This window comes from Leptosomus discolor, chromosome 3 (genome assembly GCF_034619465.1).
Source record: "Leptosomus discolor isolate bLepDis1 chromosome 3, bLepDis1.hap2, whole genome shotgun sequence".
In the NCBI taxonomy this organism is placed as follows: Eukaryota; Metazoa; Chordata; class Aves; order Leptosomiformes; family Leptosomidae; genus Leptosomus; species Leptosomus discolor.
Genome location: NC_141393.1, coordinates 10865629 through 10890126, shown reverse-complemented (window position 1 = coordinate 10890126; position 24498 = coordinate 10865629). Strand labels below are relative to the sequence as shown.

Here is a 24498-nt window from a genome sequence, read left to right as displayed (position 1 = left end):
TCTTATGAGCAGGATATACTCAAAATTACTTCTCCATCCTGTTGAAAATGCTTAGAAACTGCACAGCCTCTCCAGCGCAGTGAGGTTTCAAAGTGGTTTAATGGGCATAAGGATTTCAGAGCTGATAATGCCCTTTCCAACCTTATCCTTTCACTGCATGAAAATAGGTAGTGGCTATTGACTGGTGTAAATTGGCTACTTTTAAAGCTGTATTTGCTGGCTTAGATGTGCTAAGAGTCTCTCTACAGAGTTTTCAAGGCCTGAATGTAGTATGTGTGGTTAAGGAAGGGATATATTGAGTTTCTTCAGCAGAGGACTGGTGCCAGTGTGCACCCTGTATGCTGGAGAGCTGGGGAGCTGCTGCAGTTGGGCTTTACATCCTGCTCACTACGAAAAAAAACGGGGCTGTCAGAAGGCTGTTGGTCAGTCCAGACACACTTCTCACTTTGCCTTTTCTTTTTCTTTCAGGACAAACTGTTCACGATGTCAATCAAAAAGGAAGGTGCCCACAAGAAGTGGGCTGCCCTGAAGGAGAAACTTGGACCCCAGGAGACCGACCAGTCGGAGGCCAACCTGGAAAATGCAGAGCCGGAGCTGTGCATCCGTCTCCTGCAAATGCCATCAGTGGTGAACTATTCCGGGCTGAAGAAGCGGCTGGAGAACAGCGATGACACCTGGATGGTCCAGTTCCTGGAGCTGTGCGGGCTGGACCTCCTCCTGGAGGCCCTGGACAGACTGTCAGGGCGAGGAGTGGCCAGGATTTCTGATGCCTTGCTTCAGCTCACCTGCATTAACTGTGTGCGTGCTGTCATGAACTCCCACAAAGGAATTGAATACATTGTGAGCAACGAAGGCTACGTCAGAAAACTCTTCCAAGGTGAGAAGACATCTTCCTGCTGCATCTATCGCATGCAGCATGGTGTGGGGGAACGACTTTCCTGGTGCTTATCATCCTGCCGTGCACCAGGCTTCCTGCAAATTGTTGGTCGCAACTGCTTTGAAACCACATTGCCTTTGCCACTCAACCTTATTTCCGCACAAATTTCTTCATAGTTTATTGAGAAGCCAGGAATAAACCCAGCCTTAGCTGTATGCAGGCTGAGAAGCCCTCAACCCTTTGGTTGTCAGCAGATATTTGCTATTTAGTCTTTCTGAGCCCCAAGGGCAGAGGGAGAGGAGTTGAAAGGACTTGAAGACTTGTACCCTGTAAAGAGGAGGGAAGGTGGCATGGTTTAGACTCAAGAGAGCCTGTTCTCTGCACTGCTCAGTCTGTTCCTTCTAGAAGATCGTAGGTAATACCACTTACTTTCTCCTGCCATTCACTTGGCTTGTTGTTAGGTACGAAACCCATCAGGGCATCTCCTAGGACTTATTATACAGCACTTAATAATGGTGGTGCTGGGAGGATAACTTCTGTGCTGCCTCACAGAGCTGAGATCACAGCTATGCCCAGAAACACTTATTAATAATTTTTTAAAATGCATTTAGTTTGAAAGCTAGCTTGTCCCCCTCTTCAGTTTTGAAGTCCTTTTCCTTCCTCTCCACCCTGTATTTTCTTAACCAGTGTGAAATATAGAGCTGGCATTTTTGTACTGTGAAAAACAGGGGAGTACCCTGGGCTTTTCAGCGGTCAAGCTTCTTTGTAAAATTAAGATGGTTTAATCCACTCCTCTTAACTCCCAAGGCTCACAGAGAAAGAATAGTGGAGAAAAGGGAATACATGGGGACTGGTTAGAACAATTGGCCTGCTTGATATGCATGTTGGATGTTTGTGCACTAAAAATAAGACTCATTAATTGAGGAAAATGGTTCATCTGCTGTTCTAGAAAATACCCGTAAGTGAAAATGGGAAATAAAATGTGTGATTGTGAGTACTGAGATCTTGGCTGCTGTTGCAGTGCACCACTGGTACACGGAAGAAATGAACACCTACAAGCAGCACCAAAATGCCAGTAGGGTACCTGAACTAGCATTTACTGTTCCCAGTAGAAGTTACTACTAGATATTGGTATTGAGATGGAGTATCTATAAATTGAGATTTTTCTTCCCATCTTCCATGTACCGGCTCCACTCCTTCAATCTTTTTTTTACCACTAGTCATAAGCCATGTAGCAGAAGACACTGAGATTCAGAACATTAATGTAATTGTAAATTCTTTTTTGTTTTGTTTTGGTTTTCCTCCAGCACTTGACACAACTAATGTCATGGTCAAAAAGCAAGTATTTGAGCTTCTGGCTGCACTGTGCATTTACTCATCAGATGGCCACGCTTTGGCTTTGGATGCCTTGGACCATTACAAGGCAAGTGTTGGGCTGCAGCAGGAGGTACGGCTCTGCTCTGATCCATGCAGGTAGATCCGAGTACCAAAGAAAAGGCCTGAGAATTAAGGTCATTTTGCATCATTTTGGTAAGAGAGGCAGGTATTTATAAGGTGAAAACTGTAGGAAATTTGGCCTAGGCAGCAGCAGTTCAAGGTGCTGCTCTGTGACTTGTCTGGACAGATGACTGCCAACCACAAGGTCCTTTTCAGCAGCAAAAGCACTGCCAGATTAGCAAAATAGATAGTGCAACAGCCATGGGGTTTACTGGCCACAAGCCCAGGTAGGTGCATCAGTTATCAGAAAGCATAAAGGGATCCAAGAGTAGTTTCACTGACTCTTCCGACCAGACTGCGCTTTGTGATGGAGGAGTGCTGCTTTTACCTGTATCTTCCTGTCTTGTGCACAGTGGGATAAACTGAGAGGTTTTAAGATGCTAATTCTATCTGAGAGCCTGCACTAATGTGGTAGATGTTTCTGAACTGTCTGAACAGAAATATGTGTTATTAACAGAGTGTGAAGAACCAGCAGTATCGATTCAGTGTCATAATGAACGAGCTCTCCAACACTGATAACGTGCCATACATGGTGACACTGTTGAGTGCTATCAATGCCATCATACTGGGGAAAGAAGAGCTAAGAACAAGGACACAGATCAGAAATGAGTTCATAGGTAAGGTTCTTTCCAGAGAAAATCAGTTGCCAAGCAGTTTTATTTTCAGATGTACCCATAATGTGAGTAAACAGGGCTGCGGAACAAAACTGCAAATATTAAAGGCAGAGTCCTTTTTTTATTTTTGTATTTTGGTCTTTGTTCTCTTCAATAGCGTTTCTGTAACCAGATTTTTTTTAACTTTGCTGCTTTCCCATAGCTTTGATCTTTTCTGGACTCTCAGCAGCACTGTACCACTTGAGCTTCTTCAATACATTTCTATAGCCAACTATCTTTTGTAGCCACATTTCCATATGTTGCAACTCCTCATAAGAGTCAATAAGGTTTCTTCACCCTATGTCTCCTTGGTTGAGCCACAGAAGCTGCCCTGTGATTCAGAAATACTTTCCAACTGTTTGAATGTCAAGATCCTGGGTACAGCTGCTAGAATTCACCTCACATAAATGCACACATTTGAGCTGGTGAGCCTGGGCTCAATTTCTGTCTGTGGAGAGCAAGGGACATTTGACTGCGCCATTCATCTGACTGATTTCAGATGTCTAATTTGGAATGAGATGACTCATGCTCGAGAAGTGCCTGTGTCTCTCAGTAACTCCAGGGGAATGCTGCAAACATGTGTACTGTGGGTCTCTTCTTTTACCAGATGACCCTACACACTTTGACAGATCTGTCTGAAGATATTTTAACTTTTTCTCTCTGAAAAAAAGTGTTTATGAGCATAACATTATGTAAAGATCATAATATATCAGTACCAAGTAGGTCATAATACCAATATATCTTTTTTTTTGTTCTCCCAGGCCTTCAGCTGTTGGATATTTTAGACAAGCTAAGGTAAGGATCACTGTTTAAATTTTCTTTTATAACATAGCTGTGGAAACTTAATACTTATTAGCCTTCAGTTGTGTGAAGTGTACCTGAATGGAGTGGACCATGCTTGTGTGCACCCGTTACATAGGAACTGGAGGCCTTAGGCCAGTGTTAAGATGCTCTTGCCAGCCACAGTGTCACGGGGACAGCTGTTGATGCAGATGGCATTGACAGAGGCTCTGGGCACAGATGGAGCAAGGCTCAGCAACGTCCTCCTTGAGGCTGCATTTCAGATGGAACCTGAAATGATGCTGTGGGCTCAGCGAGTAGCTTGCTGTATTCAAAACCCCTTCACTGCTGGTGTTGGTCCCAGAAGCATCCAGCTAAAACAATGTGCTCATGCATATCCGGACATACCTGTCTTAGCAGTTTCTTAATTTAAAAATTATGTTCTGTCAGAAACACCCGTGATATATTTTAGAATGCATTATATGTGAGTTGGAGTTATCCATTACATTGGAATTGCTTTATACAACCCCATAAAAATTAGGGAAAAGATCTTTCAATAGCATCAACTAGCAAGGGTAGAGTTCCTGCACTGAGTGGTCTTGAGAGCGCTGAAGAAGTTGGCTCTAGAGTGGAGGTTTTTTAATCCAATTTTTAGTAGCAGAGAAGGAAGTTTTTCAAACAGAAATGTCACTGGAATATTTTCGATTTGTCTTGGCTTTAAAAAAAAAAAAAAAAAAAAAAAGGAGAAAGTGGCCCAGTTTCAAAAAGGTGGAAATGTCACTCTATTGTTACAGCTCCAAGGAGAAGTTCATACAAAGTAAACACTGAGTCAGATTATGCCATGAAAAGTCCCATTCATTTGTACGTCTTGACTGTAGAAAGAGGTACACAGTTCAAGAAAGGATGCACTGATGGCATTTGATCCTTTATAAAAAAGGTAGAGTTGTGTACTTTCAACACCGACTGGCTGAGTCTGAGAGTCAAAGAGATAAAAGCTATTTAAACAAAAACAATCATCTGAAAGTCAGTGAAGGGCTTTCCAGTGAAAATGAATGCTGTAATATTGCAGAGACATAGAGGAGGAGGATCTGCTTATCCAGTGTGATACATTTGAAGAGTTCAAGATAGAAGATGATGAGGAATTATTAAAGATATGTGATGGGATAAACATGAATGATCATCATGAGGTCTTTTCATCTCTCTTCAATAAAGTAAGTAGGCCCTCACATGAGGCACAAAGTCATGCAATGGCAAAGTTAACACACTTTGCTTGGAACCAGCTTTGCTGTGATGGAAAGCTGCCCTGTCTTCCAGGTGAGCCGCTCTCCGGTCTCCATCCAGCTGCTGTCCATCCTCCAGAGCCTGCTGCACTTGGAACCATCTCATCACTCCAGCCTCCTGCTGTGGGAGTCCTTGGACGCGGTAGTGAACAGAGCCCTTTTACTCGCAAATGACAGTAAGAATCACATATCCATCCAGCCTTGCACTATCCTCTTGTTTTCCCTTGTCCCACCCACTGCCCACAGAAGTCCTTCCCAGATGCCTAGAAAATAATCTATGGGACTTGCTAAGAGCTGAACAGAAGCTGGGACAAAGATACACCTCCTGCACAGGGTCAAGTCTTGATGCGAAGCCCCAGCCATGTGAATGCCAGTGAGAGCTGGCCAAGTTTAGCAGTGGGCTCAGGATTCACGGTCTTGCTTTGATGGTTAAGACCTGAGCTTTAGGTCATGGGAGTCAGTGGGAATCTGTCCTTGTTGGCATCCTGCTGCTTGTGCTGGCTAGTCTTGCTGGCAGGCATGCTCAAAACAGTGTTTGTGGGACAGGACCATGGGAAGGAAATTGCCTGGAAGCTAAAAGTGCAGTTGTGTAAAGTGGCACCGGGAAATGGGCTCTATGGCTCCAGATCTGCTGCTTGATGAGGGTTGACTAGCATGAACCAACCTTTGGGCCCCATCCCTTTCTCTGACCCCAACTCATTTCTCTAGTCCAAGGGAACACAGTTGAAGAAGTCATCGAGAGGCTGCTATCTGTCAAGAATCATCCAAACAAGCAAAAGCAAGGTGAAAACCATCTGTCCAGGAGTGCAAATGGTGATGTCCAGTCTGAGCTAGAACCATGTGCACGTGCAGCTCAGAGCCCAGTGGGATCATCAAACCCCTCCAAGGCACCAGCAACTCCCTCAGGGTCACCCGCCAACAGGAAGATCTCACCCTCCCAGCTCACAGCCTGCTCTTCTTCGCCACAGACATCTAATCCTCCACCCAACGCTGCTCCTGCTCCTGCCCCAGCACCTCCACCCCCACCCCCACCACCCCCACTCTCTGGCACGGCAGCTGTGATCCCTATGTCCCCCATGATGAATGCACCTCCAGCCCCTCCGCTCCCTGGCATCCCTCCACCCCCACCCCCATTGCCCAGCATGGGTGGCATCCCTCCCCCTCCGCCCCCATTGCCTGGCATAGGTGGCATCCCCCCCCCTCCACCCCCATTACCTGGCATGGTGGGCATCCCTCCACCCCCACCCCCACTACCTGGCATGGGTGGCATCCCTCCCCCTCCACCCCCATTACCTGGCATGGGTGGCGTCCCTCCCCCTCCACCCCCATTACCCGGCATGGGTGGCGTCCCTCCCCCTCCACCCCTATTACCCGGCATGGGTGGCATCCCTCCCCCTCCACCCCCATTACCCGGCATGGGTGGCATCCCTCCCCCTCCACCCCCATTACCTGGCATGGCAGGAGATCATATAGAAGCCGTGGTGGCCTCCCAGTTCAGCTGCCCACTTGGCTCAGGGAGGCCTCCCCGGAAGACGGTGAAGACACCAACATTGAGAATGAAGAAGCTGAACTGGCAGAAGCTGCCCTCCAACGTGGTGAGAGGTGGGTGCTTCTCTCATAAAGTCACTGCTACTTTAGGGGTGACCCACGAGACAAAACACTGTCTTTGAGTTTGTCAAATGTGGTTGACCCTGTTTAGATACAGAACTTCCCTGATTGCCATTATCTATCCTGCATAGCTTTAAATAAATAAAAGTGGCAATAAACTAAAAATACAGTATAACCATTCCACTGATCAGTAGTTTGGAATAGCTTGTTTATAACTAAAATGCTTTGAAATTAGAAGAAGGGGGAGGGATGGGACTATTTACCTAGTCCACTGTGACATGCCTCAACAGGCTCTGATCTGGATTCCCCAGACTTTCATTCTCCAGTACATCTATACTTCTATCTATACTTGGCCTGGAGAAGGCTCTGGGGAGACCTTACAGCGGCCTTCCAATACTTAAAGGGGGCCTACAGGAAAGATGGGGAGGGACTCTTTGTCAGGGAGCGTAGTGATAGGACGAGGGATAAGGGTTTCAAACCAAAAGAGGGGAGATTTAGATTAGATATCGGAAGACATTCTTTACTGTGAAGGTGATGAGACACTGGCACAGGTTGCCCAGAGAAGCTGTGGCTGCCCCCTCCCTGGAAGTGTTCAAGGCTAGGCTGGATGGGGCTTTGAGCAACCTGGTATAGTGGAAGGTGTCCCTGCCTGTGTCAGGGGGGTGGAACTAGATGATCTTTAAGGTCCCTTCCAACCTGAACCATTCTATGATTCTATGATTCTATAATTAAAGTAATGAGTAAGAGTGCAGGTAAGGATCACATCACAGTTCAAGAAGGACGTTGAAAGAATTGGAGAGAGTCGTGAGAATCATTGACTTGATTTTTGAGTTACATTTCCCTCTCCTAGTGGATTCAAAGAGGAGCATGAAATGTGAGAAGAAGCCAGGACAGGCAACATCAGCTTTGTCCTAGACAAGCAAGGCATCCACTGCATGGAAGTTGGCAGAGGTGAAATTTGAATAAGGCATGTTTTCAATCACAGGAGCAGTTAATTGTTGGGATTATGTCAGTGGAGACTTCTACAGTCGTGTTTGAGTGATGTGGGGTTTATTAAAAAGGTTTTTAAGAAAGTGCAGTGGGAATTAATTCAAGCAGTCCTATAGTCAGCATTATACAAGGAGGCTTGATTATAAAATGAAAAATGGAGGAAGGCCACAGTCAGAAAATGTCCAGGCTGTGGACAATCCCTCCACTAGCATTCAAGGAAGCAAAAAATAACATCAGCCATGGGACTGGAAAAGAAATGGCCGAGGTCCTTCTCATGCTGTTCCAGTTTGTTTACTGTGGAGGGGAATGTAGTTGTATAGGGAGGGATGGGCTGTAATGGCCTCTGCATGCCCAGTGCTGCTTCCCCTTACCAGCACATCTTGGGGTAAAGCACCAGGTTTAACTACTCTTCAGGCCCTTTGGATGCTGACTGTGGGACTTGCCCCTCCTCAATAATTAGCATTTGTCCAGGACTAATATGCCTCTTCTTATTTAATTTGTCTTCTGAGAAGTGTCCCTTCTAGCAACTCACATTGTCCTAAAAGCCAGCAGCTTTCAGCTGTCCCTGTAGCCAGTCTGAACATCTTGTCTTTTTCAGAAAGTCACTCAATGTGGGCTTCAGTGAGCAGCAGCAGTGAGGAAACTATAGAGCCCAATTACACAAGCATTGAGCAGCTGTTTTGCTTTCCACAACCAACCCCTAAGGAGAAAACGGCTGCACCAGTGAAGGCAGAACCGAAGGAGGTGAGGAGGTCCCTCTCATTCTTTCGAGTAAAGATCACTGCAGACAGCTCATCTAATACAAGATATCTTCTTTTTTTTTAATGAAGATCACATTTTTGGACTCCAAGAAAAGTCTCAATTTGAACATATTTTTGAAGCAATTTAAATGGTAAGATATGGTCAATTTTCATGACAGTTGAGAAAACTTTGAGCAGCCTTTGTGTGGTATCTGGAAGGTCCTTGTTCTAGTCAATGCGCTTTGGTGGTCTGTGTTACTGAAACATCTGAACATTTCCTAGTTTGTCCTACACTGTCTTTAAAATACTGAGTTTAGGGGTTTAATTGGATCAGGGTCCCAATTCTAAGTTAATCATGTGGACATATCTTTCCTTTTGGAATGTTGTGACTCTCACTAGGGAAAGCAGGGAGTGCTTGCACAGAAACATGTCTTAGTAATGTGTGATTTTGGAGGAGGGGTCTTTGGGTGACGGCTGCATCTGCTCCTTCCTGCAGCTCCAATGAAGAGGTGGCTGCCATGGTCCAGAATGGGGACCGGACCAAGTTCGATGTTGAGGTTCTGAAGCAGTTGCTGAAGCTGCTGCCTGAAAAACATGAGGTCAGGAGGAAGAATGGTACCCTTAGTTCACAGAGCTGAACATGCAGTGCAGTCCTGCAGTCTTGATTCTTTATTTCTCATTAGATAGAAAACCTGAAGGCTTTCAAAGAAGAGAAATCAAAGCTAGCAAATGCAGATCAGTTTTATCTTCTTCTCCTTCAGATTCCCAGGTAAGGGTGTTGGTCATAAACTTCAGCCCAATCTTTTTCTTGGTTTACCTCTGGGATGTTTAAGTTTCTTTGTAGGAGCCTCACAGGCCAACACTGATGGATCTAGCTGGTGGATTCCCTCTTCCACCTTAGAGCCATCCCTTTCCCCATTACCCTTAGATGAAGGGCTGTTGCTGCTCCAGCACCTCCTTTCCCTCTGAAGCAGCAAAAGCTGGCCCAGACCCAGGGTCAGACCTGCCCAGGGAGGCCCCATAACTTACTGAAAGGCAGTGCCAAGAAGGGGGAACCCGCATCTCACACGGTGGTCAGTCTTCTCTTTGCTGATCACAGTACGTGAGCAGAATCCCCACTGGTCCCCAAGGCAAGTGGCAGCCTCTTGCCTCCCTCCACAAGCCACAGACACTGGTTTGTTGTGGATGGGGTTGACAGTGATGTTGTGGGGTGGTCAGACTTACCAGTGATGTGGGAAGAGGGCCGCTCTGCTGGACAAGATCACAGTGCCTTCAAGCTTTGAATCGATCTCTGTCCTTAGCTACCAGCTGCACATTGAATGTATGCTGATCTGTGAAGAGACCACTGTTGTGCTGGACATGATTCAGCCAAAAGCTGAAGCCATCCGGAGAGCCTGCGAAGGTAAATGACCTGACCTTATTTCTGGACCTTATTTATGACAGGAAGCTTTAAGCCCCCAAAAAGTCCCCTGACACTCTGCAATGATACTACCCAGCCCGCCAAAAAATGCTGCAGTCCATTCACTGTTTCACTGCAGAATATGGGATGCAGCTTTAGGTATCTCCACTGATGGTCAAAGCCCTTATTAGGACCAGAGATAATTTTCCCTCACCCTCAGCCCTCTGTTTCTGCAGCAGATGTCTTCCTCTGAAACACTTGCAACGGTGAAGTGTTGGAAGCTCATCAGCCCTTTCAAAGAAGCTGAATTTAGACAGAAGAGCTGGCCCCATTACAGCTAATTATTTGCCACATTAAGACTTCCACACAGCAATTTTCTCTGCTGCCAGAAAAGGACACCCCAAACTTCTCCCAGAAAATAGCAATGTTTTAGTTTTTCCCTGCCTACAAATGGAACCAGAAGAAAAAGTTTGTTACTTTGGGCTATAAATTGCTGATGCTCCAATTTTGTGAATACGTGGAGAGATTATGCAATAGGTTTTGGCTTCCTGTGGCAGAAACCTCAGGTCCTACCCTGCTGAAAGCAGGATGCTTTTGGCACTGTCAAATGCCGCCTGTCCTACAGAGCTGGTTCCCCCAACTCCTGCAGGGGGTTTCTCCAGCTGGCGTTACAGCTCCCTGCTGGAATAAATGAAGCTTCCCCCAAAAAGTGCCTTCCCAATAGTCCAGTTGTCCATTTAGAGCTGTTTCTGCCTCAAAGCTGAACACTTCAGAAAGCACACCATTGCAGCACCCTGTCGTAAGAGCAAGGACAGGTCCGGTACCCTTCATGCCCTGATAATCACCTCCACCATGCGAGACCAAGAATGAGGCGAGCATGTCTGGTTTTAGCAGCTGGCAGATAATTGCATGGCTGTCAGAAATGGCTTCGCTGCACAGTGAATAGAGTCTGCAAGATTGAAATTGCAGTGCAGTTACCCTCACCCACACCAGCGTAAATCAGGGTAATTCCAAGAAGGGCAGCGAGTTGGTGGCTGTTAGCGAGGAGGATCCAACTACTCATTATTTTCATTAAGAATTAGAGACCAGATGTAAAGAAAGAAAGAAACGTAAGTCGACAAAAACTTGTTTCTCTGCAGGTTGGACTATTGGGCTGCAAAGCTGTAATATCCAAATTTCAGTGCAGTTTAGGAAACATTCTAGTGTAACAGAGGCTTTTGTTTAAAAGTCCATTATGTTTTTCAGATCTTCTGAACAGTCATCGCCTGCCGCTTTTTTGTCAACTGATTCTCAAAGTTGGAAACTTTCTAAACTACGTAAGGACTAGTTTTGTCTTGTCCTACACCCATTACAGTATGTGGATAATCTCCTTTAGGGTTGTAATTTGGGTGGATACAGGAGTTACATCTGCTTTCTTTCTGTCTTGTAGGGGAGTCACACGGGCGATGCCGATGGGTTTAAAATCAGCACTTTACTAAAACTAACAGAAACCAAAGCAAACCAAACCCGCATTACGCTGCTCCACCATATTCTGGAGGTACCACTGCCAAGTCCTGGGAGACAGGGCAGGATTTTATCATGGATGAACCATTTCTCCTACTTTACTTTCAGTTAATGCCACAGGCTCTTACTCATATCCTCCCTGGCTAGCCATAGAGTGTCACGAGTTGGGAGCAGTCAAACCACTTTGGTTGGTGGAGGCTGCTTGTGGGCACTACTCAGGAAGTTCCTTATTTTAAGACTTGTTCTGCTTTCCTCCAGCATCTTTCCCTGCAATGGCTAGAGCTTCCTTTTTCATATTTGTGCAGTCTGCACATCATTGGCTGCAAACCATAGAGTGCATGGCTACCAAAGCTGTCCCGGCTAGTCTGTACCCATTCAGCCCTTCTGCCTTTCCACAGCCTCTCCATTTTCCACTGGACTATACTTGGGCTTTTCATGCTCCTCTCCAAGCCCCCATGGCTTTTTTATTCCCTGCAACGCTGTTTTTTCCTTTTTCATTCTCCAAGCTCTGCTCTGCCACCTTCATTCATCAAGGTCCCTCTATTCAAGTTATGCATGTTCAAGCCCCGCTGTAGCTGGCAGTAGCTTCAGCAAGCACAGTCATGAAAGTAAATTATGCAAAAAAGATTCAAGCCCTTTTCATACGCTCCTGGGACCATAGAAGTGTCAGACTGCATCAAACCACAGTCCTGCCAACTCCATGGTCAAAAGTAGGTGCCTCAGAAGAGGGTAGAAGAAGAGGTCAGCGGCAGGTCAGCTTTGTTTTGAATTATGAGTATTTCTCAACATTCAGCCCTCTTGTATGTTTTTACAGCCTGGGAGCGATGCCTTTCCTCTATGAACGTGCCATCCTGTTTTGGATGCAGCTCGGCTCTGCGATGCAAAGCAAACTGCAGAGTGGGGGCAACAGGAGGACATGGCGCAGTCGTCCTTCACAGGCACTTCTGCCCGTGTCTCTTCCCCCTAGCTTCCTCGCTCAGCTCCTGCCACACAGCAATAACACTTCTTTCTCTCTTCCGCTTCAGGAAGTAGAAAACAGCCACACGGACCTACTGGAACTGCCAAAGGATCTTGAATATGTTTCAAAAGCAGCAGGGTAAAATTGTGTGTCACTTCCTTCAAATTGAAAACAAAAATAAATCCCATGCACATCAATACTGTACCAGAAATTAGGACACACGCAGCTGGTATAGCACATTAACAAGATGGCATCTTACTTAATTTTAACCGAAAGGTTTGGTTGATGAATGTTGAAACCCCGTTAATATATAATAGTTCTACTACAGCTAGCAACACTTAGGGCTGAAATTTGTGGAACATTCAGTTAATGCTGCCTCCCAGGCCCTTCCAAAATCTGCACTGCCTTTGTGGTAGCAGGAGCTTGTGAAGGCCAGCTACCCAGAAGCATTTCTAAAATGCCTTCAGTCAGGGAAAGTGAGCTAATGCTGAGCTCTAAGGATGGAGAACAGCCCTTTGAATGGGTGGACTTTTTTTGACATTCATCTACTCAATACACAAAGTTGTAGGTAGACCTGGCAGCCTTTTAGTAAGTGCTGTGGAGGGAAGCTGTTTTCCATGAGCTTGGACTGTATAGTAACATTCAGAGCTCAGGCTTCCATTCAGTGAAGTTGTGGGAAGCAGAGGGACATCCAAACCACCAGCTCAGACTTGTCCCCTCCTTGGTCAGTGCAAGATGCTGGAGTGTCAACTAACGGGCAGGTTCTGTGTGCTTTCAGAATTAATCTTGATATTATACGCGCGGAGTCCAGTACCAATTTAAAGAAGTTGCTGGAGCTTCAGCGAAAAGTCTTATCATCAAACGACAATGTGAAACAACAGTATGAGAAACCTATCCAGGTCAGTAATGGAGCTCCCTTATATCTCCCTCATTGCACACACAGAGGCAGTGCGCAGTACATATGCAGCTGAGGAGGCTCATGAGAGGGTGGAAAATATTGCCACAAGACATGCTCTTAGATTTGGAAATAGGCTGCAATGCCACACAACCCATCGGTGTTTATTTGCCATCTCCACCCCAAACCTAGGTACCTTTGGTGACGCCATTTCTTAAGGCCCCTGCCCCAACTGCTCTGCTGTGTGACTCCTCACTTTGAGTGAAAATGTTCACCCTCTGTGTGGATCACCAAAGTAAAGCCCTTCTCTTGGGATTAAGCTTTGCTTTGAGCTTTCCATGTCTTGCTCAAGCCACCCATGTAAACTGGCACAGCACAGTTGCCAGGAGCAAAGATTGTCTGTAAATCTTAGTTTCTTCCCACCTTATAAGTTCTGCTGCAGTTAAAAGCCAGGGCCTAGAGTCCTGCTCCACACTCTTACACTGACCTCCTTTTTTCTGTAAGTGCACTTCACTCTTTGTCCTCTGGATGGTGTTTTACTGTGTATATTAAATTTCAGGATAGCATTGATGCCTCCAGAAAGCTGGAAGAAGAATTTGAAACCATTGAAAGGAAGAGAGAAGAACTTGCAAATTATCTCTGTGAAGACCCAAGCAAGTTGTCTTTAGAGGACATATTTAGCACCATGAAGACCTTTAGAGATCTCTTCATCCGAGCCCTGAAGGTTGGCATCTGCACACATGGTACTGAGCATCCCTAGTACCGGTGCATGCCTCTGCTCCAACAGACGTGTGGGATGGGCACTGAATCCGGTGGGGGGAAGATGCTGGTTACGGCCTCCTCCTTTCAGCACTTGGCATGAGGTCATCTGGTGAAGTGGTGTCTGATCCCTACTCCACTGCATCATCATGCAGTGCTGGTGCTCCTGGCCTGACCCAGACCCTGGTGATTTGTGATTTTGGTGCAACTTTAGCTGCAGAGTCACAAAGATGCTTTGGAGTCAAGTGTGTAAGTTTTAGAGGAAGGGGCTTATAAAACTTAACCCTTTGCTCCAGCCTGAGCAAACAGACGCAGAAAGGGGATGTGTAGTAAAAAAAGCCACCAGTTTGGAGGAAATTGTGGCTTCGGTACCCTCCACTTTTGCCTCAGCTAGAGGTCAAGCGGAACTGAGGTCAAGCAAAAGATCTGCACACTAATAGGTAGCTGTGTTAGGCAGGTCACCACTGCCACCTCGTACTGGGACATGGCAGAGTCCTGGCCAAGCCAGTGGTCTCCGTCTCACTCTATTGGCAAGACAGCCCTTTTCCCCCATGCTCATTTTATTTATTGCACAGGATAAGGGCAGAATTTATCTTCCTCCTTTGCAACCATCTGCAGATCTTCTTTCTCTTCATAGACTTTTCTAGCAGACATTTAGCGAACTTTCTCACTCCCCTGTTACCTCACTGCAGGAAAACAAGGACAGAAAGGAGCAAGCTGCCAAAGCAGAGAAGAGGAAGAAACAGTTGGAAGAGGAAGAGGGGAAGAGACAGAAGGGAGAAAACGGAAAAGTCAGTGAGTATCTGAAGGGGCTTCAAAAAAGAGAGATGGAACCGATAGGAGCTCTTTGCTGGTCCTGCTTTAACAGACCAGTAGTGGTAATTTATTTTGTGGGTTTCCAAGTGCCAGCTGACTACAGGCTTTTAGGTGTTTTACAGCCGTAGTTAAGAATTGACTTTTCACAGTTGTGGCTGGGCAGAGAAGTTAATTTTAGGTTTGCTGACTGAACAGCAGAGAAAAAAACCATCATATTGAAGCATTTCGGTTAACTTTTTCAGTTTCTAAACATAACTTCCAAATTCAAAGACAAGAAACAAGAAACATTTGTGTTCACCTTGCTCCAAAATCCCCATATACACTTGAATAGTCTCTCTTTACCACAGACTACTGACATCCCAAAAATCTTGCAGATAACTTAAATCTGCCTTGCTCTGGATGAAAACGAAAGGCACAACTACTGAAAAGTACAATTTGAAGAAGCTGAGAGAAAAAAAAAATCGAGATTATTTTCTCTCTATTCCCCACACACACATGAAAAAAAGGCCCCAACCAACATCAATAGCAAACATGACGCATTTCAAGGTCATGGTACTACCAGGCACAAGTCTGGGCAGAGCTGGTGCTACTGGTGCCAGCCTGTAGCACCCAGACTTTGGGGCAAACCCTTTGACTTCAGCCAGGACATGCTGCTACGAGGTGTCCTGGTTTCAGCTGGAAAAGAGTTGATTTTCCTCCTAGTAGCTGGTACAGTGCTCTTTTTTGGATTTAGTGTGAAAATAATGTTGATCACACACTAATGTTTCAGTTGTTGCTAAGTAGGGCTTATCCTAAGTCAAGGATTTTTCAGTTTCACATGCTCTGCCAGTGAGCAGGTGCACAACAAGCTGGGAGGGAGCATGTCCAGGACAGCTGACCTGAACTAGCCAAAGGGATATTCCATATCATAGAACGTCATACTCAGTGTGTAAACTGAGGGGTTGGCCAGGAGGGACAGATCACTGCTCAGGCATCAGTCATCGAGTGGTGAGCAACTGCATTGTACATCACTTGTCTTTTCTTGGGTTTTATTTCTCTATTTTTTCCTTATATTCCTTTTCATTCCAATTATGACTATTATTGTTAAATACTATTATTATTGTTGTTATATTATATTTTAGTTATTAAACTAAATAGAATATGTTCTTATCTCAACCCATGAGTTTTACTTTTCTTTTTTTTTCCTGATTCTCCTCCCCATCCCACTGGGAGAGGGAGGAGTGAGCGAGTGGCTGCATGGTGCTTAGTTTCTGGCTGGGGTTAAACCACAACATGAGGGCATGGAGCATGGGCTGCTCCCAGGCCTGGCATCAGTGCCTTGCTTTTTTTGCCCAGTGGTTGCTTGTGCTGAGACAGCAGTACCCACCCCAGGCCATAGCATCGTGCAAAGTATCCTTCTGCCCCCTCTCATTGCAGATTTAACACCCATTTCTCTCTATCCCAGTTAAGAAGGGGGTGGTGAAGCAGGAGGAGGTGTGCGTCATCGATGCGCTGCTAGCCGACATAAGGAAGGGGTTCACGCTGAGAAAGACAAAGAACAGACAGGAGTCAGATGCAATTCCTAAAACTTTGCCTGTGGAGAGCCCAGAGGAGAACCAGTCTGGTAAGGACACAAACCTGACTGTACCTGCAGCTATTCATTCCCGTCTGCCTCTGAGCCTGAGCCAAGCACTCAAGCAAGAAGCCTTCGTGTTTACATTTGGGGCATTTTATTTAAGGAGGCTTTGTAGCCAATGCTGTGGAGTAGAGGAGCAGAGAGCCCTGAGCTGTTTCCAGCCAAGTCTGTCTCAGAATTAGCAGCAATTTGGAGCAGTATGGCCTTGTACCCATGCTGATAAACCCTCCAAGAGGCATGGCCCATGGGTCAGCCACAGAACCATGCTGATGGGGCACTGGTGTCACCCCCACATGAGTTTCCTCCATGCTATTGAGTCTCAGTAGCACAGCGTGATGCTGCCTTGGAGACTGCTGCGCCCTGTCTTACTCTACATTTGGGAGTCTAAAGAAGCCCTTAAAAAAATATTAGAAAACCCTATTTGCAGAAGGACCCAGGTCCTTTAGGTGCTTGTTAGGAGACAGCCCATGGGTTTAGCTTTTCTTTGGTCTCTTGACTTTGTTTTCAGGGTGTTAGATAAGTCCAAGGACATTGACCTACTGTAGAGCCTGACTTGTGCACTGTGGCTCTCCTAAACCTGCTCTGTAAGGGCAGGATTAGGCTGACTGATGGGCAGTTTTGAAGTCCTCATGCAGCCAAGCCAGTAGTCCCACCTGATTCAGAATGTCACAGACAGGTTCCTCTTCCTGCTATAGGCTTTCAGGCACCCTTGCATGTCCAAGGGCTTCTGTGGAAATCAGCCAGTTTGCAGCAAACACACATAAACCACAGCTGAAAACAGAGCAGAGGCTTTGCTGAGCTGCAGCCTTGGAGTCCAGCTGGGGTATAAGGAGGGGAGGTATAGGGAGGATAAAATGGTGCTACCTCTGCATAGCTGCTTTAGGGTCAGTGCACCCTTCACAGGCAGCTGCTAACTTGTAATCTCTCCCAGTGGCAGAAACAATTTGGTTGATTCCAGGTGCAACCCTACAGCTGATTGCATGTTTTTTATTTAAAGGAAAGAGCTTTAAGGATCCACAAGCAGCAGGAAAGCAGATTGATGATAAGACCAAGCAAAACAACGATGGCCATCCCTCAGAAAGCACTCCCCCCTCAACTACTGCCATGATGGAGATGGTTGGAGATGTTACAAATGCCTCAGCTTCAAACCAGGCGTTATCTAAAAACAGTGCCGGAGGAAATTTGCCACCAGAGTCCCGGACAGAGAGCCCCTCAGTAAGCTTGGTGGAAGCTGATGGGGCCGGTGAGCCCATGCCAGGCACCGGGATGGGGCAGGCAGACAGCTGGGCAAGCCTCCAGCCAAGCACAAAGAGCGGCTCCTTTGCTTTCTCTGCCACTAACATAAGCACAGGGATAAGGTTTGCGAGCAGCAGTTCGGGCACTGCTTTGAGAGACCAACTCAACGGGTCCATCTCAGAAGGCCAGGACAAGGAATGCCCAGCTGATGGTTCAGAGAGCTACAGGCTGGCACAGGAGCCTGAAACCTGGCTGAGCGAGACTGGGGTCGACCCTCACAGCACTCAGTCCACTCCCTGCAATGAGGCTTGTCAGGCAGAGTCAAAAGAGATGGCGAAGGAAAATGAAGACCCCGGTACAGACTCACTGTTGGACACCTCTCAAGAGAAGTCCTTCTCGGAGGAGCCAGCCACCGACTCCTCTTGTTCAGCAACACTCCCCCCAGGGCAAACTCACACTGACAGGGAAAAGCAGAGGCCATCTGGGAAACGGAGGAAGAAGAAGAGGCACAGCAAAAGCTACTCAGGTAGCCTGTTTCATATATAGCCCTCGGGTATTGAGTTAAACTGAGGAGGCTTCCTCATATATTTGTTTATATCTGTTCCTCCCCACTTTGAGATCCAATGCCCCATGCCCCTAGAGCCACGCTGTTTCATGGAGCTGTTATTTTTTTAAACCTGAAAGAGATTTAAAAAGAAAAGCACAAGCATAGTTCATTCTTTTGACATTTATAAGTAGTTTATAAAGGGGTAATGATGAATCAATAATTAAAAAGCCCATTACATGTATGCAGTAAAGATGGCAATAAGCACATCTGCCAAGCGTGCTAAAGACAGCTACAAGGCATGGTTATGTGCAAACAAGAGCTCCATTAGACTCCAGAGCGGTGATTAAGAGCGGTTAATACTGGGTACTTAATCAGCAATCACCCCCTCTCAACTACTTATAAACACTTAAAGGCAGCAACGTCAGCGCTGCTGTGGGGGTTGTTTGGCTTTTTCTCTCCGAAGCCTCCTTGCAAGAGCACTTTGCCTGCAGTGACTTGACAATCTGCCCCAGGGGTACTTTAGGTGGCTCCTGAACATCAGGCCCTCAAGCCATTGCTGCAGGGTGAGGGAAGAAAGTCAACAATTGAAAAAGAGCACCTTGCTGATGCTTCTGCAAAGGATCATATTTGGCCGGCTGGATTGGTCCCTTGCGCTGGGCTGCCCTGCTGGTGCCAGGAGAGAGCTCGGCTGCCAGAGGCGTGGAGCCACCCAGGTCTTTGCTTCATGGCAAACGTCCACAGCCGGTCCCAATCCTGGGAGGTGTGTCTAAATCCCTCAACCGAGCTGAAGCCACCCTTGGGTGGGTACTTTAATCCCAAATTAGAGGTGCCTCATAGGGAAGACACATGGGTCTATCAGCCTTTAGAAGGATGCAATATACTGTCCAAAGCCTGTTTTCTGCAAGATCCTGGGGTCAAACAAATGGGCAAGAAAGTGGTGCAAGTCTCTTTTTATCAGTGTTTAATGTTTTTCATTCCAAGGAAGGAGGAGGAGAAAGGAAAGGAGGGTTTGAATACCCATTGCTGAGAAGGATGGCATGGACTGAGCATCTACCACAGAGGGACTTACCCTGATAATGCTGGCATGCCCTGGGGCTGTAGTTATTTACATTTCTAAACATAACACTGCTTCCCCTAGTTAAAAAGCAAGCCACAAACCCAAAGTGGTTTCACGGAGCAGTGGTTTCCAAACTTGCTTCCCAGGAGGCAGCAGGAGGAGCTGCAGCAATGGGAGCACCCCACACTCCCAGCCATGGTGATGCTTTCCTGATATCTGAAATTAGTATTTCTGCCTTGAGGAACTGAGCCCTTCGAAAGCCATGGGGCTACCTGGGCATCCAGGGATGGCGTCTTAGGAACCTCTCTGTTACTAGACAATGTTTTCATCATAAAAAGTTCCCTGTTTTTACATTTGCCTTGCCTTGACCAGCTATATTTAGTGTCTCTCTTTTGTTTAAAAGCAGAGGTTGAGACTGATACTGGAGATAATAAAACAAAAAAAGGTTGTGTGGTACAATGAGGTATGTAAATTCACAAAGGTGTTTCTGTGTGAACTAACCACAGCATTGGGACTTTACAGACCTAATCAGTATTTGTCATATCAGCTAAGCTTTTTTGTCTATGTGTCTAATCACAAATACACGTAAAATAAATTTGTTACTCTGATTTTTACTCTCCAGGGTGTTGGTCTTGCGTTGAGTGGAGTCAGCGCTGATCTCCCCTCGACACAGGGTCACAACCCACATGTCTGTCTGTGTCAGCAGCAGCCAAGCCTCCTCTCCCTGCAGATAATTAAAAGTCATTATTCTAACCAAGTGAATCCAGCTTCATGTGATAAACAAAGTCCTTGCTTTGATCCCATTATTGTCTCAAAAACTGTAAAAATGCAATTTCAGTACCTACCTCCTGCAAAGAACAATGTTTGCTTTGCTTGCAGATAGTCATTTCCTATAGCACTGTTTAAATACAGATATCTGGGAAAGGGAATAAAACACTGGACCCAGGGAGAAGTACTAGTTGAAGATACCAGCTCCAACTCAAAGCCAAATTCAGTTCCAGGTTTGCACACAAACTAGGCCATTGAAGCAAACAGACTGCGCATACTTCTTATGTACATTCATGCAGCTTTCTGGAATGGCAGGTCATTTGGCTTTTGTCACCAAAAAAAAAAAATACAGGTAAACCCAATTTCTAGTGAAACTGTACCAAGTTCCCTGTATCCTTCACTGATGCTGGCAACATGCAGTTGCACCTCAAAAGAAAATTCAAGGAATTTCAAGATGAGACTTTCATTAGCAAAACCTTGCCTGTTTTTACAGCAAATGGAAAGAAAAGCAAGAAAAAGAAACAATCAAAACACCCACTGTACTGAAATTGCATAGTTACGTGTTGTCCTTTCCATGCTGATGAATATCTCTTATGAACTGAATCAATAATGTGAAATCTCTCTGTGTCTCATTTCCTGAAAGGAATGTATTTATTCTCTAGCATCCCCAGTGCCCAGGACTGGGAGTCCAGCTGGGAGCTCTGTTCACACACAGCCCAGCGGCCCTAGCCCTGGGGTGGTAGAACAGAGGAATCTCTGCAAGATTTCCACACAGGGTTGCTCTCATTCCTGCACCTGGAGCATCATTGCTAGCAAGAGAAAATGAGATATAAATTGGGTAGTTAGTCCTGACTATTCTTGCCCTCCTTTTGGCCCTTTCCGTGCTGTACTGCAGGATTACATGAAGCCGAAAAGGGAACTAGCTCTGTTGGTTTAAAAATCCTAATGAAGACTTGCAGCAAGAGCAGAAAATAGTAGCGGCAAGGCACAGGTAAGAAATATGTCAGGACCAGTGGTTGTGCTGCACATGGAGGGCAGCTGAAACCGTGACTTAAGTGTAACTCGGATTATGTGTTTTAAGCACAGGGATTCCAGCATGCAGGCTTAAAAAAAGAAGACACAGAAAAGCAATATAGAGGAATGCATGGACAAACAGTACCAAGTCAGGCAGGACTTTCAGTGCATCCTTGAAATACAGCACCTGGCAGAGCTGCATCATGCCAGCAGGGCAGAGATGAGCTGCACCTTGAAACCTGCAATTCCCTTTTTCCTCTGCTCCCATCTTTATGTCACTTGGAAAGGTTAGAGAAAACAAAAATCTTTGCTTCTCTTAAGTGTCCAGCCACAGCACTCCCTCACCAAATGCAGCTCAAGTCTGTCCCTCTTGATGTGACAAACCTAGAGTCTCCCCATGAGTATTTTTTCCTAGGATGTTCCACCTCATTTTTTTTCTTTTATTTATTGTCCCAAGTGAACGTGGTCTCTTCAGGTCACAGCACCAGTTCTCTTTAGTACAGGATGTTTCTCTCTCTGGTGGATTTGCTGGATGTGGAAGTTGCTGGGTCTCAGTGAAGGAATCTTCTTGTGCAGATCCAGCTGCAGGGATCAAGACTCGATCCCCTTACCAGTTTTTAGAGCTTCTGTAACAGCAGCAGAGTAAGGGCAGGAACAGCCTGTGACTCTATGAAATAATATTTCAGAGCAGTAAGAGTGTTGTAATCAGCTGCTGAGCTCCTGCCTCACCTTGACTATATCTTGTTATGCAGCAATTTCTGTATTAATGTTCTTTAAATGTCAGCTTTTACACACAAAGAACGGTATCCCCATTATCTCCGTATTGCTGAAAGAAATGGTTTAGCTGGTTTTCCTGTGGGATCGAGGCATTGGTGGTCATACTGAGATGGTGTGCACCCTGGTAACATCTGAACACATTTCCAACCAAGTCTGAAAAGATCTTGAAGAAGGACCATTTAACAGAAGCTGGCAGTCAAACAGAGGAGGGATGGTACAAATGCCTAGACTCAAGGGAGGTGCTGTTTGAGTTCCCTTGTCTTAGACCCTAGAGAACAGACAAATGCTCGTATCTGTTTGTGCAACTCCCTTTTTCCTCTCCTTCCATCTTTATGTCACTTAGAAAGGTTAGGGGAAACAAAAGTCTTGCAAGCACAAGTCCATAAGCAACCAGGTTTTGGCAGTTTCCCTGCTCACAAATCTACTCGATTCACTAGAAAATGAAAGAATAAACAGGGGGCACAGGCCAGGGCTCAAAGACCACAGCCTGGCGAGGAGGGAGGAAAGGGGCAGGAGAGGGACACAGCGCTGTCTGCCAGCAGCTACGATGTGCATGGCACAGTGGGACTTCAGCCTGCCCCTGCAAAGAGACAGCAGGGTTTGAGAGTCAGTGTTTTCCTTCTTTTTTTTGTTTTAACTGTTTTCCTTTCATTCTGGAGGAACAGATGCTTCACTTCCCCTTCAGCAGACTCAGTATTTTCTGTGGGCAGTTTTCTAATGGACCACGAGAATGTAATCAAGCTAATGCTCATCTTCCTATATGGCCTTTGCTTTCACATCTATCATTAGAAATGGTATTTGCTTTGGTTATGTCTCTTTAAAATGACAGTGTGATAGTCCATCCTTCTGGCAGTCCTGCTAAACCCTCTAGATTTCATAAGTTCAGCAATTTACTATCTAGAAGCATATTTCAATATTCTACTTGGAAAACAGAAGACTCATGTTGTTGGACTGAACTAGCACCCAAATTAAAAGCAAAGCTGCCCAGACTCTTGAACATCAGGACCAGTTCTGGAAACATTAGGGTTTTTATTAAGAACATAAAGATTTAGCTCTACCTGGTTTTAGGTTATCTGAAACTGGTTTCCTTAGTAGCACCCCGACCAGTAGATACACACACATGCAAAAACACCCTTTTTTTTATAGCTGCAAATAATTTGCCTTTCCCCTTCCTCCTGCAGGTGTCATGACAAGGCAGAAGAAATAACAGAGACCCAGCGAACTGCTCACACGTCCCCGGAGCGCTGCCAGCTTCTCAGAAGCCGGGTTCTACATTGCCAAAACACCACTGTAGTCACCTTTGCCCCACCAGGACACACTGCTTCTCCTCGTGCAGCCTTTCACTCCCCTCCCCAAGACCCAAAGAGCCTCTCCAGAGACTTCAGCCCCCTCGGCCCATGCCTTATGCCGGGTGCCAGCAGGGACAGGGGCTGGTTCTGCGCATGGCGGCATGAAAGGGTCAGCCCTCTTGTCTGCTGTCCTGGAAGCTGTCTTTCAACCTGCTCTTAGGCCAAACTCCCCATGAAATGACAGCTGAGTGTGGCCCAAGAAAGGACCGCAGTGTTTAGCCCTCAGAGAAATTTTAAAAATAGCAGTGCCTCAACTAGATTAAGGGTATAAATTAAGCAGTGGCTGTACCATCACAGGTGGAAGCGTGTTAACTCCCTTTTCTCATCGCCCACTGATAACTTATATTGGACCAGGTCCAAGACCCAGATCAGACAAATGTATTTTTACTCTCAATCATTTAAAGCAAGAGAAATCGGTTACAGGAGAAAAAAAAAGTTTTTTAAAAAAAGAGTACGTATTTTAGTAAGCATATGGCCATATAAACAGTGTCTGGTTCCTACATGATGCTTATGTGCAATTAAGTTGAAGCACGTCAGTAGTCTTGCAGTAGTCTTCTCACATGCACAGATGCATCCATCAGCTTTTGGAGAACCAGGGCCCCAGTTCCTCTTGTTAAAGCAACAGGAACAGCTTTTCCAGAGTGCTCTATTGGACACATTTTCAGCTCATCCTTTAGCAGAGCTCTGGGCTTGACTGCCATTGTCAGCTGCTTGCACTCGAGAGTCTTTGTGTTCAAGCTGCAGAATGTGTAGATTCATGTTACTTTTGCTTTAAAATTGGGAATGTGCAGTATTGCGTCTTCAAAATTCAGAGCTTTATTTCTCAAGTTTTGTAATAACATTGTACCATAGTTTTGTATATAGCTGTCCATTTAAAATGATCTATGTTTATTGAATCTGTGGTGTGATACTGTGCTGAAACATGAATCAAGTGGAAGAGCTGGGTACATTTAAGAACTATGCCTTTATATGGTAACTCACTATGGCTAGACTAATGTTCAGGCTAAAGCTTGTTTTGCTTTGCTTAATAGGACTTTTAATCCTTGTAATACTGAAAACTTTGCTGGACTAAGTTAGAAGTTAAACCAAGAATTAAATGACTGGTTTATTTTAACCAAAGTATTGCTATGAGCATATTGAGAATCAGTTAACAAAAGCAAAATGAGCATGGGCAGCTTCAGTTCAGGAGACCCCACAGAGCAGCACAGACCCGTTGCAGCTGAAATCCCTTTCCCAGCTGGCAGAAGCAGGCAGAGCCCCACCGTTTCCTGGAGAACTGCATAACCCACCCCAGCTTTGACTTGCAGGACTGTCTCTATCACATTTACAGGTTTCCCCTTTTTTTCCCCCTCTTTTCCAGTCTCACAGCACATCACCCAA

The 24498-nt window shown here is 45.8% G+C and overlaps 1 protein-coding gene across 1 annotated transcript; it reads left to right on the top strand.

Moving 5' to 3' along the window:
* The first annotated feature begins 483 nt into the window (after positions 1–483).
* On the top strand, positions 484–22985 carry LOC104348864 (inverted formin-2). The gene is made up of 22 exons (XM_086463607.1): positions 484–877; positions 2185–2300; positions 2832–2991; positions 3789–3822; positions 4877–5018; positions 5122–5263; positions 5796–6689; positions 8284–8429; positions 8516–8577; positions 8922–9024; positions 9109–9194; positions 9727–9827; positions 11070–11140; positions 11254–11361; positions 12353–12423; positions 13064–13184; positions 13740–13904; positions 14632–14734; positions 16200–16358; positions 17368–18132; positions 19614–19673; positions 22951–22985. Exons 1-21 carry the CDS (start codon positions 484–486, stop codon positions 19670–19672), a joined length of 4002 nt encoding a protein of 1333 aa, XP_086319733.1. The 3' UTR covers position 19673; positions 22951–22985.
* The last annotated feature ends 1513 nt before the right edge of the window (positions 22986–24498 follow it).